The sequence below is a fragment of the Amblyraja radiata genome, chromosome 10, assembly GCF_010909765.2.
Source record: "Amblyraja radiata isolate CabotCenter1 chromosome 10, sAmbRad1.1.pri, whole genome shotgun sequence".
Taxonomy (NCBI): Eukaryota; Metazoa; Chordata; class Chondrichthyes; order Rajiformes; family Rajidae; genus Amblyraja; species Amblyraja radiata.
Genome location: NC_045965.1, coordinates 53,272,832 through 53,288,495, shown reverse-complemented (window position 1 = coordinate 53,288,495; position 15,664 = coordinate 53,272,832). Strand labels below are relative to the sequence as shown.

The window sequence follows — 15,664 nt, the reverse complement described above, 5'->3', positions numbered from 1 at the left end:
AAAAACAGTTGTCCTTCACTCCAAAATGTTGTACAAAAGAACAGAAGGCTTGAAATTCACTTACATTTTATTAAAATGCAAGTACAAATTGGTGCAATTTTAAAAAGAAAATATACAGTGTTTATTAATAAATGCCTAGAATCTCACTGAATGGGTTAGTCGATTTGTGTTTCTTTGGATAATTTAGTCAATCTGCAGAGAAAGATTTGTCAAGAGGAAGATACTGAAGTGATTTACTAAGATGATGTCGATGTTGAGACCCTGTTATTTCAGGGAAAATTAAAGAAAACAGGACTCTTGTCAAATAAACATCAGGGACTGATAAAGTGAAAGTAATTTAGTATCATACTTGGGTAAATAAAGGAAAATTTCACTTTGGTTCAGTGTTTGAGTAACTATGGGGAACATATTTAATGCGCCAATTTGAAGGTACAAAAGGAACATCAAACTTTTTGTTTAATTTAGCAGGTTCTATTTTAGAGTACCCTGTAGGAGATGATGTAACTAGAATTCATAATTGTAAAATAAAAGTCTTTAAATATTTGAAAATGAAGAAAGATGTCGCCTTTGAAAGATATCTAGGTGAGCATAGGGAGAATCAGAACCTAGAACCTCACTGTGCATGAAGTGGGAGATGCCTAATAAGTTTGATCTTGGCTCACATAGACCCCACATGTCGAATGCCTTCCTCCAGTGCTAAATATTTCATATTTAATGATATGCTGGGAAAGGAAATTAAGGTTGAACGACTCCAAAACTGGCTAGAGCTGTAGCTAGCTAAATCCTACGATTCGACTAAACTATGAACTAACTCAGCTATTTGCCATGCATTTTAATATAATCAATTAGCTCGTTTTTGTCCACTGATTGTGGGGAGTAAAACTTTGAATGAGCTGAATTCTGTAGAAGATAGAATTGTGATAAAGGCATTTCTGGGAACATGGAGCAGCGGTGGAAGATCTGGAGTCAGGAGCTGTCAACAGTTTAAATTGTGTTGGAGGGAACTGCAGATGCCGGTTTATACCAGGCTGAAGTCGGAAGAAGCGTTCCGACCCGAAACATCACCCATTCTTTTTCTCCAGAGATGCTGCCTGAGCCGCTGAGTTACTCCAGTATTTTGTGTCTATCAACAGTTTAAATTGACTTTATTGGTGTGATGCACTCTCCTTCCTAGTTCTACATCAACATGTTACATTTCTGTACTGTTACAAATAATTAGTGGGTCCATTTTCCCTGCATGTCGCCAATGATAGCATTGATGTTGGCCGCCTTGCAGCAGATGTATTAGATTTGGAATCAGAAGCACATTTGTCCTTAACAAACATGGTTGCTACCAACCTAATATGTTGGGGCCTCAGGCCATGTAAGAACGGAAAAACAAGTATTACATAACATAATGTTTTGTCCACTAAGCCTTGATGTGACTAACAATATGATTTAGAGTTTTATTAGAACAATGGGTAGGTCAGACTAGAGGCAGGTGTAGTTTTTACTTATTTATTCATGGATACATACATCACTGTTAATGCAAAGACTACTTTTTTTGTTCTCTCTGTATATATTTAATCACTCTGATTTAAATTACACAACTGCAGTAGTGGGACTCAAACTCGTGCCTTCGAATCTATGATCCAGAACTCTGGCTACTAGTCAGTACTTTGAACACCTATTGCAGCAGCCTTGTATACAGATGAGAAAAGTTGCGAGACGGCACATGAGATACCAAGTTCTCTTCTCTGTCTTTTGCGACATCAGGTTTACAACCAATATCATTCAGCTTGAGACAGTGACTGGAGAAAGTGATCAGTTTAAGAAGGAACTGCAGATGCTGGAAAAATCGAAGGTAGACAGAAAATGCTGGAGAAATTCAAGAAAGTGTCACTCTCAAGCATGTGGAATGTTGGAAGATGGTTGAAAGTCCGGATATGTTCTTCCCATTTTTCAACTACAGGAAACAGGCCACACGTTAGATGGCAGAAAGGCTGTGAGGGGAAGCGGAAACATTGACTTGCAGCGTAGGTGTGATAGCTGGCATCGTGGTGACCACAAGAATGTCAATCATTTGATGCCATTTAATTTGGGATCTGAACAATCTCCTTCATTATTATTATAGCAGGGAATAGTGCATGTTGTCTCTTCCAGCTTTCTTCCTCCCCCCCCCCCTCCACTATCAGTCTGAAGAGGGGTTCTGACCTGAACCGTCACCTATCCATGATCTCCAGAGATGTTGCCTGACCTACCAAGTTATTCCAGTACTTTGCATGTACATTAGTGCCTGCATGTGTATTACCAACTTTATTAGTGACGGTTTATATTAGTGAAGGATATACTCCTGGTGAGCATCACATGAATTAGTTTAGAAACACTTACGTAACTTCTGTGCATCTTACAAAAATTGATCTTTTAGATTTTCCAAGCATTCCTGTGTTTCACTCGGCACCTATTGGACTTGTGCAAGGTGGTACAAACGAGAGAAGAGATCTCAGATCTGACTGGATGTGTTGTCATGGAACGATGGCAGGAGCTTTGACAAGAAAGGGTGAATCCAACCAGAGTCTGTCCAACAAAACAGAAAACAGAGGATAATGTGGATGTCAAAGGCGATAAAGAGAATAAGGAGGAATGATGCAAGAGTCACAGAATATCAAGAATGTTTCGGCAGTGAAAAAGCATTCTATGTTGTGGGAGGATTTTAAACAAAATTATAACAAAGGTGAGCTGTAATGTGGGAAGTGGAACCGCCTTTGTGAACATTGGAGACAAAAATAAGGTTGGAGGTGGGTCAGAAATAGTGTTGGCTGACGAACGAAGGTGGACAGTGCCCAAAGACAAGCAATTTTAACTGAAGTGCTTCAATGGTGCTTTATCATCACATGTGCAAAACACGGTGAAACATTTTTTTTGAGACAACAGATTTGGCACCATTTCCAAAGTCCGGTCCGCATGTTAGGTTTTATGGACCGGAGTCCCATCCAGGCGAGCCCTAGGCTGCCTCAGGGCCTCCTTCTCTCTCTCTCCCTCGATCGTTCAGCGAATGGAGGCCGAGGAAGAATTGTATGAATTAATTATTTAGTAAATATAAGGGGACACAGTCGAAAAAATAGATATTATGGTGTGACACAGATGACATTGAAATAGGCAGCATTTGGTCTGTGGTGAAGGAGTTTAGGAGGAAACCAAAGAGAGACTATATTATCACATAGGCAAAAATGCTGGAGAAACTCAACGGGTGAGGCAGCATCTATGGAGTGAAGGAATAAGTGACTTTTCGGGTCGAGGCCCTTCTTCTGAAGAGTCTCAAGAAGGGTCTCGACCCAAAATATCACCTATTCCTTCGCTCCACAGATGCTGCCTCACCAACTGAGTTTCTCCAGCATTTTTGTCTACCTTCGATTTTTCTAGCATCTACAGTTCTTTCTTAAACTATATAATCAGGTACTTGCTTAGTAAATCTTGACATGGTCTGTGAGAACAAAACTAGTGGCATGTTGTAGTAATGCCTCGTTACTTAATCTGTTTGTATTTTACTTAACAAGAGAATTTACCTTCAGGAGCTTGTGTTTGTGAAATGCCTGTGAAGACAATATGCTATAAAGTTTCTCTTTTATGCTGAAAAGTACTTTAGAAACCCTGGGGGAAGTATCACAGGGCTGCAACGTTCAAATAGATGTGTTATTTTTCTTGTATTGCTGCTTCTTTAAATAATTCTCTTCAGGATTGTTCAGTCTGCTGTGAAAATAAATGTATTTTGCCATAAACTGGATGGTTCCTATGTATCATGCAATAGCAGTAAATAAGATCTGTAATATTTCCTTTGCACCTAATCTCAGATTGTTTCACCCGTATCTGCTAGGAGGCTCTGCGAAAGGAAGCCGCCATTTGTTTTTGGGCAGAAGAATAATATACGGGACTGAGCCTGAAGTGTGACACATTGTTTTGATACAGTTGCTCGGTATTTCATACAAGGACCTTTACTGTTACTTTGTGTAAATAACCGGTAATAACTATGCACTCATGCTACTTCCTGGTAAATGATACATATTTTATATGATGCGAATCTGTAAAGATCATTGAGAAAAAAATATTTATTTTTCTCAATGATGGCTGTCTGACCAAGTCTGAAGAAGGGTCTCGATCCGAAACGTCACCCATTCCTTCTCTCCAGAGATGCTGCTTGTCCCGCTGAGTTACTCCAGTTTTTTGCGTCCATCTTCGGATCAGTGTGATTGGTCCAAAACAGATCGCCGGTAACATTAACGCCGAGGAACTTGAAACTCTCACCGTTTCCACTTTGGCACCATTGATGCTGATTGGGGTACGTACTCCACCATGCTTCCCAACGTCAATAACTAGCTCCTTCATCTTGTTGATATTGAGCGAGAGGTTATTGTCCTGACACCATTATATTAAGCTCTCTATCTCTGCTTGGTGCTCCCTCATCATTGCTTGTGATCCGGACTACCACAGGGCAAATTTGAGGTCAATTTAGCCGCCTAGGTATAGAACGTGCAGTTCATTCAGTAACTATTCAGACCACTTTTTCCACATTTTGTTATGTTACAGCCTTATTCTAAAATAGATTTTTAAAATGTTTTTATCATCAATCTACATACAATACTCCATAATAAAAAAGTGAAAACAGGTGTTTAGAAATTTTTACAAAGTAATTAAAAAGAAATAACTGAAATATCACATTTACATAAGTATTCAGACCCTTTACTCAGTACTTTGTTGAGGCACCTTTGGCAGCGATTACAGCCTCAAGTCTTCTTGGGTATGACGCGACAAGCTTGGTACACCTGTATTTGAGTAATTTCTCCCATTCTTCTCTGCAGATCCTCTCAAGCTCTGTCAGGTTGGATGGGGAGCGTCGATGCTATTTCCAGGTCTCTCCAGAGATGTTCGATCGGGTTCAGGTCCGGGCTCTGGCTGACCCACTCAAGGACATTCACAGACTTCACAAAGCCACTCCTGCATTGTCCTGGCTGTGTGTTTATGGTTGTTGTCCTGTTGAAAGGTGAACCTTCGCCCCAGTCTGAGGTCCAGAACGCTCTGGAGCAGGTTTTCATCAAGGATCTCTCTGTACTTTGCTTCGTTCATCTTTCCCTCGATCCTGACTAGTCCTGTTCCTGCTGCTGAAAAACATCCCCACAGCATGATGCTGCCACCACCATGCTTCACCATAGGTATGGTATTGGCCAGGTGATGAGAGGTGCCTGGTTTCCTCCAGACATAACACTTGGCATTAAGGCCAAAGAGTTCAATCTTGGTTTCATCAGACCGGAAAGTCTTGTTTCTCATGCCTTTTGGCAAACTCCAAGCGGGCTGTCATGTGCCTTTTACTGAGATGTGGCTTCCGTCTGGCCACTCTACCATAATGGCCTGATTGGTGGAGTGCTGCAGATATAGTTGTCCTTCTGGAAGGTTCTCCCATCTCCACAGAGGAACTCTGGAGCTCTGTCAGAGGGACCATCAGGTTCTTGGTCACCTCCCTGATTGTTCAGTTTGGCCAGGCGGCCAGCTCTATGAACAGTCCTGGCGATTCCAAAGCTCTTCCATTTAAGAATGACGGAGGCCACAGTGCTCTTCAGGACCTGCAATGCTGCAGAAATTGTTTTATACCCTTCCCCAGATCTGTATCTTGACAATCCTGTCTCAGAGGTCTACGGCCAATTCCTTCATCTTCATGGCTTGGTTTTTGCTATGACGTGCAATGTCAACTGTGGGACCTTATATAGACAGGTGTGTGCCTTTCCTAATCATGTCCAATCAATTTAATTTACCACTGGTGGACTCCAATTAAGTTGTAGAAACATCTCAAGGATAATCAATGGAAACAGGATGAACCTAAGCTCAATTTTGAGTGTCATAGCAAAGGATCTGAATACTTATGTAAATGTAATATTTCAGTTATTTCTTTTTAATTACTTTTCAAAAATTTCTAAACACCTGTTTTCGGTTCTTCATTCTGGGGTATTGTGTGTAGATTGATGATTAAAAAAAAGAATTTGATCAATTTTTAAATAAGGCTGTAACGTAACAAAATGTGGAAAAAGTGAAGGGGTCTGAATACTTTCTGAATGCACTGTAAAAGGTTATAGGTATGGAATATACAAAGTTAAGGTGTAGTCCATGTTTTGTTTTTCAAAATTCCCAGGAAAGCGTGGGAGTACCTTAAATAATTTGCTTCACTCTACAATTATATTGGGGTTTAACATAATTTTAATAATTTTTGGTCACTTTATCAGTTCCTGTAACTTATCAGTGCTTCACCCATCACTCTGGGAAACCCAAAATGCTGACTCAGGAAACTCAGCCCCTGGCGGTCTGATGCACGACCATCTACTTTGTACTATTCCTCATCAACATCATGATAGGAATAAATTCCTTGCCTATTGGCTAGAATATACAGACTAAATTAAACTATGGCAAGTAAATGTTGGGTCAGAGCAGTGTCCCAAAGTGTCTTGTGTAAGAAGGAACTGCAGATGCTGGTTTAAACCGAAGCTGGAGCAACTCAGCGGGACAGGCAGCATTCTCTGGTGAGAAGGAATTTGTCCCCCTGCTGCACAAATGTTATCTGGGCTCTGACCACGTTGCAAAAGGCAACGGGACCTTAGCAAGCAGACCCTGATGCTCCGATGCCAGATTTTCCTTGTGACTACTAATAATCATAGATATTTAAAATATTTAAATGTCTGTCCCTGCTGAGTTACTCCAGCATTTTGTGTCTGTCTATAGATATTTAAAAACTGTCTAAGAAAAAGAAAAACTGACTAAACTATTTACTTGCATTTATTTCACTCAGTATGCCATTGACACAACCCCCCACTCCCAACCTCTCCTCCCCTCCACCCCCCAACCCTACACCCCCAATTGTACCTTACAACATGCTCTCGTGTTAATTCTAATTTCCCAGTATTTAAGATGAAAGCATGATTAGGGTTTTTTTTTTAAATTTTAACTTGTACCATCGATTTAAAATGTCATTGCATGTTAAAGTTTATTATATTTTCATGGCATTTTACTAGCAAGTGTTTATAATCTTATCGGACTTCCTGATAAACTTGCTACTTTAACAATTTCTGACATTGATCATTCCAAGTATTATTTCAAATTGAATTGGTAAACTATCCAGTCTAATCTGATTCAGTCTAATCGGGAGAACTAGTTTATCAAAATATTGTATACTTAGTGTTATTTTTATGCTGATACATAGCCAGTGCATTACAATGTTTTTTTAAATTGATGAACAGGATGTGCGTGATGCTGGCACAACTACTCTTTATTGTCCACAGTACACATAGCCTTGTATTCAAGTTCAAGTATATTGTTAAATGAACATGAACAGTGAGGTACATTTTGCTTGCAGCAGCATCACAGGACAAACGCACAAACACAAATTACAGAGTCATAGAGTGATACAGTATGGAAACAGGCCCTTCGGCCCAACTTGCCCACACCAGCCAACATGTCCCAGCTACAGTAGTCCCACCTGCCAGCATTTGGTCCATATCCCTCCAAACCTGTCCTATCTATGTACCTGTCCAACTGTTTCTTAAATGTTGGGATAATCCCTGGACTTCCTCCTCTGGCAACTTGTTCCATACACCCATCCTTTGTGTATATATAAACAGGGCCGTCCATAATGTTTGGGACAAGACCCCATCATTTATTTATTTGCCTCTGTACTCCACAATTTGAGATTATCATTGACAAATGTTTAATTGCCTCCTTAATGCAGGTATAAGAGAGCTCTCGGCACATAGTCTTTCCTCCAGTCTTTCCACCAATAAAGGCAATTTTTCTACATTTTGGTTTCACCATGTGGAAATACAGCAGTTTTATACAAGGTCCCCCATTTCTATATTTTGAAAACATTATGGAGGGCACTGTATATTTTTCCATGTATTATACATAAATTATAAATAAATTACACATCGAATTCTAAACAAAAGAATGCTGTGCGTAAAGCAAGACATTACTGCAAAAAAATAATTAGGAAAAACTCGAGTCCATGGTAGTGCAAGAGATTGGCCATGGTGATCCGCTGTCGAGGAAGGATTAGGGTTGTGTAGGTTGGTTTAAGAACGTGGTAGTTACAAGATAGAAGCTGTTCCCAAACCTCGTGGTAGTTACAAGATAGAAGCTGTTCCCAACCTCGTGGTGTGGAACTTCGGGCTTCGGTACCTCTTGCTCAACAGTAGCAGTGAGAAGAGGGCAGGCCCAGATAGTGCGGATCCTTGATGATAGATGGCACCTTCATGAGGCAGTACCTCCTGTAGATGCTTCTCATGAATGGGTGTACCGTCCCCATGATGGACTGGGCTGAGTCCACCACTCTCTGTAGCCTCTTGCATTCATGCGCATTGGAATTATCGTAACAGGTCATGGTGCATGCAGTCAAGATACTCTCTCCACTGCATCTCTATATGCTAGAGTATTCAGAGACATGCTGATTGTCTTTGAACTTCTAGGAAAGTAGAGGCACTGACATGCCTTCTTCCTGATTGCATTATGTGCTGGGCCAGGACAGGTCATCCGAGATGTTACCTGCTAGGAATTTGAAGCTGTTAACTCATTCATAACCGATCCACCAATAAAAACTGGTACCAAATCTCTCGACTTCCCCTTTTCTGAAATCAATTACCATTTCTTTGGTCTTGTTGACATTAAGTGAGAGGTTGTTGAATCAATCAGGCAAGTTGAATGACTTGCTGAGCCAATTCCAAAGACAGTTTGGAATCAAAGACATAGCATAACCATTTGGCTATGACACTAGAGTCACGTATAGGCTAGGTGGAAGCAGAACCGTAAAACCCCTTCCTAAAGGATAGTGGGGACCAACTATCACTTGTTCATAACAATTGGTATTTACATAGTCATTATTACCAATGTTACTTTTTTGGTTTAGATTTAAGTATCTCAGTTCCCAAAATCTGAAGTCAAGGACTCCGGATCACTTTTCCAGTGCATTAGACTATTAATGCAGGAAGTTATCCATCAAGTTACAGTAAACTTATTTACAATGGTTCATGAATGGAAAGCACCATTTATAAAACCTCGACCCAAAACATCGCCTGTCCATTTCCTCCAGAGATGCTGCCTAACCCATTGAGTTATCCAGCACTTTGTTCTTTGGTCAAGGTTCCAGCATCTGCAGTTCCTTGTGTCACCACATATAGATCTCTTTGAAGCTAAAATAAACTAAAACAAATAATCTATTGACTTGGACTTTGCAGAAGTTAACAATCCTCTGAAATAGGGAATGGATTTACAGAAGCATATAGCTTGTATGTGATCTAAGGAATGACCAATACGCTGTTCAATGATTGAACTGCAACTCTGCCCACTACATGGTCATCCCATTGCAATCTTTTGGAAATACCGTGCATGGACTGCACTGCTGAAGTTAACAATGCAGGTCCTGAAACATAACGGGAAGAACTTAATTATATATATAGTTCACCATGTTGGAACTTTCCCTATGCTCTTCACATTTAATGGAGCAATTTTGAAGTCTGTTCGCTGTGGTAAAGTAGAAACCAAAATACACACAACAGGTTCGTATCAGCAATTCGTACGAGTCCAAACTACCAACTGCTTGGATTGCACTAGAGACTTTGGGCTGGTCATGTTTTTTGCACTATATTGGGTTTCTTATTTATTGAACTTTTCTTTGCTTGTTTGTTTATTATGTCATCTATTGAGAACTCTGTTTACAACCCTGTTGTGCTGCTGCAAGAAAGAATCATTGTTCCATTTCCAGTACATATGACAATGAAACACTCTCAACTCTGGATTCAATAATTAAATAACTTACTTTATCTATTTAACATTTGGTCAAGGGTTAAATGGTGTCCAAATGATCTGAATTTTCCTGCACTTTAAATAGTATCATGTGATTTCTCAACTTGATTTGTCCTCTGATTAAAATCTAATTCAGCAGATAGATATTTATGTACAGTTTGTGAAAGCTTTTGGTGTGCTGGCCTTTATAAATCAGAGCATTGAGTATAGAAGTTGGGATTTAATGTTAAAATTGTACAAGGCATTGGTGAGGCCAATTCTGGAGTATGGTGTACAATTTTGGTCGCCTAATTATAGGAAGGATGTCAACAAAATAGAGAGCGTACAGAGGAGATTTACTAGAATGTTGCCTGGGTTTCAGCAATTAAGTTACAGAGAAAGGTTGAACAAGTTAGGTCTTTATTCTTTGGAGCGCAGAAGGTTAAGGGGGGACTTGATAGAGATCTTTAAAATGATGAGAGGAATTGACGTGGATAAACTTTTCCCATTGAGAGTAGGGAAAATTCAAACAAGAGGACATGACTTGAGAATTAAGGGACAGAAGTTTAGGGGTAACATGAGGGGGAACTTCTTTACTCAGAGAGTGGTAGCTGTGTAGAATGAGCTTCCAGTGGAAGTGGTGGAGGCAGGTTCGATTTTATCATCTAAAAATAAATTGGATAGGTATATGGACGGGAAAGGAATGGAGGGTTATGGTCTGAGTGCAGGTAGATGGGACTAGGGGAAAATAAGGGTTCGGCATGGACTTGAAGGGCCGAGATGGCCTGTTTTCCGTGCTGTAATTGTTATATGATTATATGGAAATGATTATATCATGTGGCTATGTTCAAAAGCATCTTGTAACTATTTTTTTTACTAATTTACGTGCATATTTGTTAATGCAGCAAAGTGGTTTTCTGGCTGAGGAAGTAAAGAATGAAAAGGAGCTGAAAGAGAATGTTGTTGACATTGGAGACACTTGTTCATCAACTGTAACAATGGATCCCACTGAAGACATTTCAGATTCTGTGAGAGCTTACGTGTCGAAAGCTATCACCATGGAAACAGAAGTAACAGAAAACACCATTGATCATCAAGAAAGGATTAATGTGAATGCCGCACACGAGTGCACTGGTTTAAAAGATGTAAATAAAATGACAAACACTTCCAAATTCATAACAACATCTACTTTAACAACACATGATGAAAACTATAACAATAATTCAGATAACACGAAGCAAGAACTTCAAGAAGTTCTCACAATAGAAAAAGTTTTAGACCAGACTACACAGATTGAAACAATATCTTCATCGTATGAAACATCAAAGGTGATCTATGCCTCCATTCACAAGGAGCACTTCAAAGATTATTCAGCTGTCGTGGTGGCTGACACAATGACACAAAAAGATTTGGAGGTGACTGGACGGGGCACTGGCAAGAAACCTTTTCCAGCTGAGGTCTACCTGGAAGAGTTGGTAGAGAACCTCCAAAGTAGAAAGGAGATGGGAAAGATAATGACGGTGGCGGCAAGGACTAGATCAAGAAAGGAATCAAGGTCAAATCAGTCTGTATTTACCTCCAATGGAATCATGTTTGAGAACTCAAAAATTAGTCAAATTGAGGAAAATGGGAATAGGATCTCCACAATTGATTTAAGTACGTTGATCATGAAAAGTCCAAATGTTTTAGTCGCGCCACAGGATAACAAGGATTCAATCGGTCTGTCGGCAGTGGATCTGAATGGAAAGACGATCTCCTCGTCAGGCAGCAACAGTAATCAAACATCAAGCAGCGTGTCGATATGTGAACAGGACTTAGAAAACCTTACAACTGATAGTCAAAATGGAACTTTGCCAATCGCCACTCCTCCACTACAATACAAATACGAGTTCGGGTCAGACCATGTTAACAAAGCCAAACCCTTTCAAAAACATTCATATATAAGTCAACGTGATCGTGGGTTCTTTCAAAAGAATGAGTCAGCTGAAAGTTTGACCTCCCTCAGTAGGAAACTTGTGTTAGAAATAATGGAACTACAGCATCGAACTCTTAAAAACAACCCCAGCCAGAATGGCGAAGCACGGATTAGGCCCAGGAGTATTAAAGCTCAAACTACAAAACCATTTCAGAGAGAGAAACAAATCAATGAGGTGTTGGAAGTTCGAAAGATGGAAAAGGGGCACGTGGATTTTGCGACCGCTCGCAAACAGTGGTTGAAGCTGGAAGCGATCAGCAAAACACACAGTTACAGGTCCGTCGTCAAAGAGCAGAACAAAACAGTGACCAAATATGTTACTAAAGAGAAAATTGTTGACCACTCCATCAATAAATCAAAAAACAATGAAGCAGCCCATCCCAATCCTGGATCTATGTTCTCAGAAGATAACATGCAAAGCAAGGAGTCAAAAGGAATGAAAACTGATGAAGTCGAATGCCTGAGAAAATCAACAAATCCAAACCAAGAGCAGGTTATGGAAGCACTGCAGGAGAATGATGAAACTGTGGGGAATTTAGACAAGAAACTCTTATCTGATTCCACATATTGTAGTCCTTGCCCAGAAGGGAGTGATTCAAGTCTAGATGACTGGACATATGGATATGAATGTAACAGTTTATCTGATCCTGGATTTCAGGACGAATTCTCTTGCTCTCCGCCCATGGCTCGTGAAAAGCCTGAGACACCTATTGAAAGGGAGATCCGCCACAGCCTGAAGCGAGAGGAAAGCCTTAGAAAGGCCAGGGGCCTTGCTAAACATCCTTACTCTGAGAAATTTGTCGAGATCAAAACTAGGCCCCTTAATTTGCAGTCCTTTCCTTCCACTTCATCGTCTAAGGTTAAAAATAATCAATTTGCTGAGATGCAAATGCAGCGTGAAATACTACTCGAACGCAAACGGGAGGAGGACCTTGTGCAGGAGGGAAAGATTATGGGAAAGCATGAGGAAAATACGATTCCAGAGATTGAGACGAGAAGGAAATTTTTTGAGCAGAAAAATCCCTTCCAGTTCCCATTTCCCAATAAAATGTTAGCCTCGCCTATCGCCACACCTGCCACTTTGCTGGTTGTACCTCCTATGAAAAGAGGCCCCTCCAGTAATGAAACAAACTTTTCTAATGTTGTTATACTGCCAAATGATCCACTAACCTCTGATAACGACAAATCAGAAGTTAATGATGCTGTGTTGAAACTTGAGTATCCCAAAGCAGAAATTGTTAATATTGTAATACTGGAAACGCCAAACTCGATTATAGAACGTTCTTCATACTGCCCACCATCTTCACTCTCGTTGAACCAAAGAGAAGGTACATTGCAAAACAACCCTTTCTTCAAACTCCGTTCACATGGAGCTCAGTCCATCATTAGTCAAGAGATCAGAGAAGTTCTTCAGAGGGAGGAAGAGCTCTATAAGCAAAGGTGCAGTCTGCATGGTCTGAGAAGAGCATCTGAGGAAAGTTTACCATCTTCATCTGCAGTGAATAATTTGCCATCAGGTAAAGTTCAACCAAATTAAATGTGGTGCTGCCCCACTATCCAGCATTTCCAATTCTCGGACGAAGACTCCCATACTTAAAGCATCATCTATTGCTCTTCCCATAGTTGCTGACTGACCTGCTGAGTGTTTCCAACATTTCCCGTTTTACCAGTATCTGAATTGTTTATTTTTTCTGATGTTTAACATGTCTATTAGCAACATGTTTCATAGAACTTAGTTTTTCTAAACAATAGTAAATTGTTTATTATCATAAAAAGGATAGTCATGATCTCATTTTAACAAAATCTAATAGTAAAACTGCATTTATACCTTTATGTATTTTTAATTGAGTTTATTAATTTATTGGTACGGATTAGTGTCTTTCACTTCATTGTTGTTCTTTAAACGCATTATATCCGGTTTTATTGGAATCTTATCTGAATGTCCGATTCAATTCATTTATTTCTCAGTACAGGAGAAAGATATCATGTTACAAAGGACAGGACACAGAGTTCAAGTTCTTGTTCCAGAAAATCAGCATTAACCTGAACTAAAACAACAATTTAAAATAAATGCAGCTAGATTAGGCGATTCAAGTTACGATTGCTATTGCACAGCACAATGAAAATATATAAGGTGATCGCAGTGCAAAACCATCATTTATTTTACAGAAATTGTCTTTCTTTAGAAATGAGTGGTGTTGGCTTTTAACCTACTTCAAGCATTTCAATTTTCTAGAAACTAACATCTGAATAAAAAACTCAACGTAATTACATCTATACAATTTCCACAAAGAGCAAAATATCTCTTGTCTTTGGAAAGAGCCTATTTCTCAACAAAGGGTTCGGCCTACTGTGTTCAGAGACACGAGAGACACTAATGCTTGGACCTTGAACAAAAAAAACCCAATGTGGCCACAAAATGCTGGAGTATCTCAGCGGGACAGGCAGCATCTCTGGAGAGAAGGAATGGGTGACAATTTGGCTTAAACCAGCATCTGCAGTTCCTTCTGACACAAAACAAAATGTTGGAGGAACTCAGCAGGTCAGGCAACATCTGTAGAGGGAAGTGGACAAACATCATTTCAGTTCGGAACCTTCTTTCTTGACCTAAAGAGGTCATTTCGGGACCTAAACAGGGGTCCCGACTAGAAATGTTATCAGCTCTTTCACAGGTGTGTTGCTGAGTAGTTCATTAGCTGCATTCCTGTTCCAGTAACGAGGAAGCTGGAACTGTTTTGAGGTCTGAATTTCATAGCTGGTGAGTTGCTTGTCCCGAATAGGTAACAAATAAACATATTTTGACCTTTTTGTCTGAGTTCCTACATAACACTGTGTCGCTCTGTCCAGTTTCACGGCTGATTGACCCGTTTTGTGCTTGATATTTTTATTATTAAGTGTCATCTGAGCAGCTGGGAAAAGGGTAGAAGCAGTTGGAAAAGGAGAAGCCTCTGCAGACATACTAACCATGTACCATCTATCTGCAGGGCAAGAAAGCAGCAAGAACACATCACAAGAATGCCCTGGCACTACAGTCGGAGATTGCTAGATGTTTCAACAACAACAACAACAACAAAAAAAGCACTCCATAAGGATGTCAAAAATAATAAATGCATGAAGTTAGCATTTGGATCAGGTTGAACAGGGGGGGGGGGGGGAGGCAGGGATGACAACGATGGGGTTGAAAGGGTACTATTTGAAACTACTATGTTTTAACTCAAGGATCATTGGCATTTTGAAGGAATAATATGGTTAGGTTACATGTATTCATTTGCACTAGGATAATGTTATCCATTAACTGAGATACAGGACTGAGTGCATCGGGGTCTAATATAGCGTTTAAAAAGTGTTACCGTTTTGAATACATTTTAAAAATATTTTGAGTATAAGAAACACTTTGACTGCACCTCCCACAAATCGTTACACAAATGTTATCCTTCTGAACTTGATTTGGAAGCAAGTACAAATAAATATGTATGAATGCATTGATATAACTAAAACAAAAGCAGAGACAAATTGATTAGCATCTGAAGGAGAATGACGAGGTAGCGTTCAGTTTCATAGCTGATTTACCCGTTTTGTACATTAATTTTCATTATTACTAATTGTAATCTAAGCGCAGATCCATTTTATGTACTTTATTTAAATAGATTGTAATTCCCAGTGATATGAAATTATTATTATTTAATATTTGCATATTAATCATTAATTATTCATGGAAATTAATTGATATGTGGGCATTTGTGTGTCTACAAAATTGTTTAAATGACTTACCTTCGCATAATATTCTGAGAACTTGGTTCAAAAGATGCATACAGAAATGGGCATAACCTCTGGGGATTTTTTCTGAATTCTGAACTGTTTATAGTTATATGCAACAACATGAACTGAAAATGCGATCTC

At 39.6% G+C, this 15,664-nt stretch overlaps 1 protein-coding gene across 1 annotated transcript; it reads left to right on the top strand.

Moving 5' to 3' along the window:
* The first annotated feature begins 10,757 nt into the window (after positions 1–10,757).
* On the top strand, positions 10,758–15,479 carry LOC116977954. The gene is made up of 2 exons (XM_033028877.1): positions 10,758–13,281; positions 14,749–15,479. Exons 1-2 carry the CDS (start codon positions 10,788–10,790, stop codon positions 14,808–14,810), a joined length of 2,556 nt encoding a protein of 851 aa, XP_032884768.1. The 5' UTR covers positions 10,758–10,787; the 3' UTR covers positions 14,811–15,479.
* Positions 15,480–15,664: the final 185 nt, after the last annotated feature.

What these genes read in the sequence shown, in the direction of transcription:
- LOC116977954 (XM_033028877.1), top strand. Translation starts at nt 10,788, where the DNA reads ATGGATCCCACTGAAGACATTTCAGATTCTGTGAGAGCTTACGTGTCG. An exon ending in AGTGAATAATTTGCCATCAG is followed by an intron (nt 13,282 to 14,748) that starts GTAAAGTTCAAC and finishes ATCTATCTGCAG; the next exon opens with GGCAAGAAAGCAGCAAGAAC.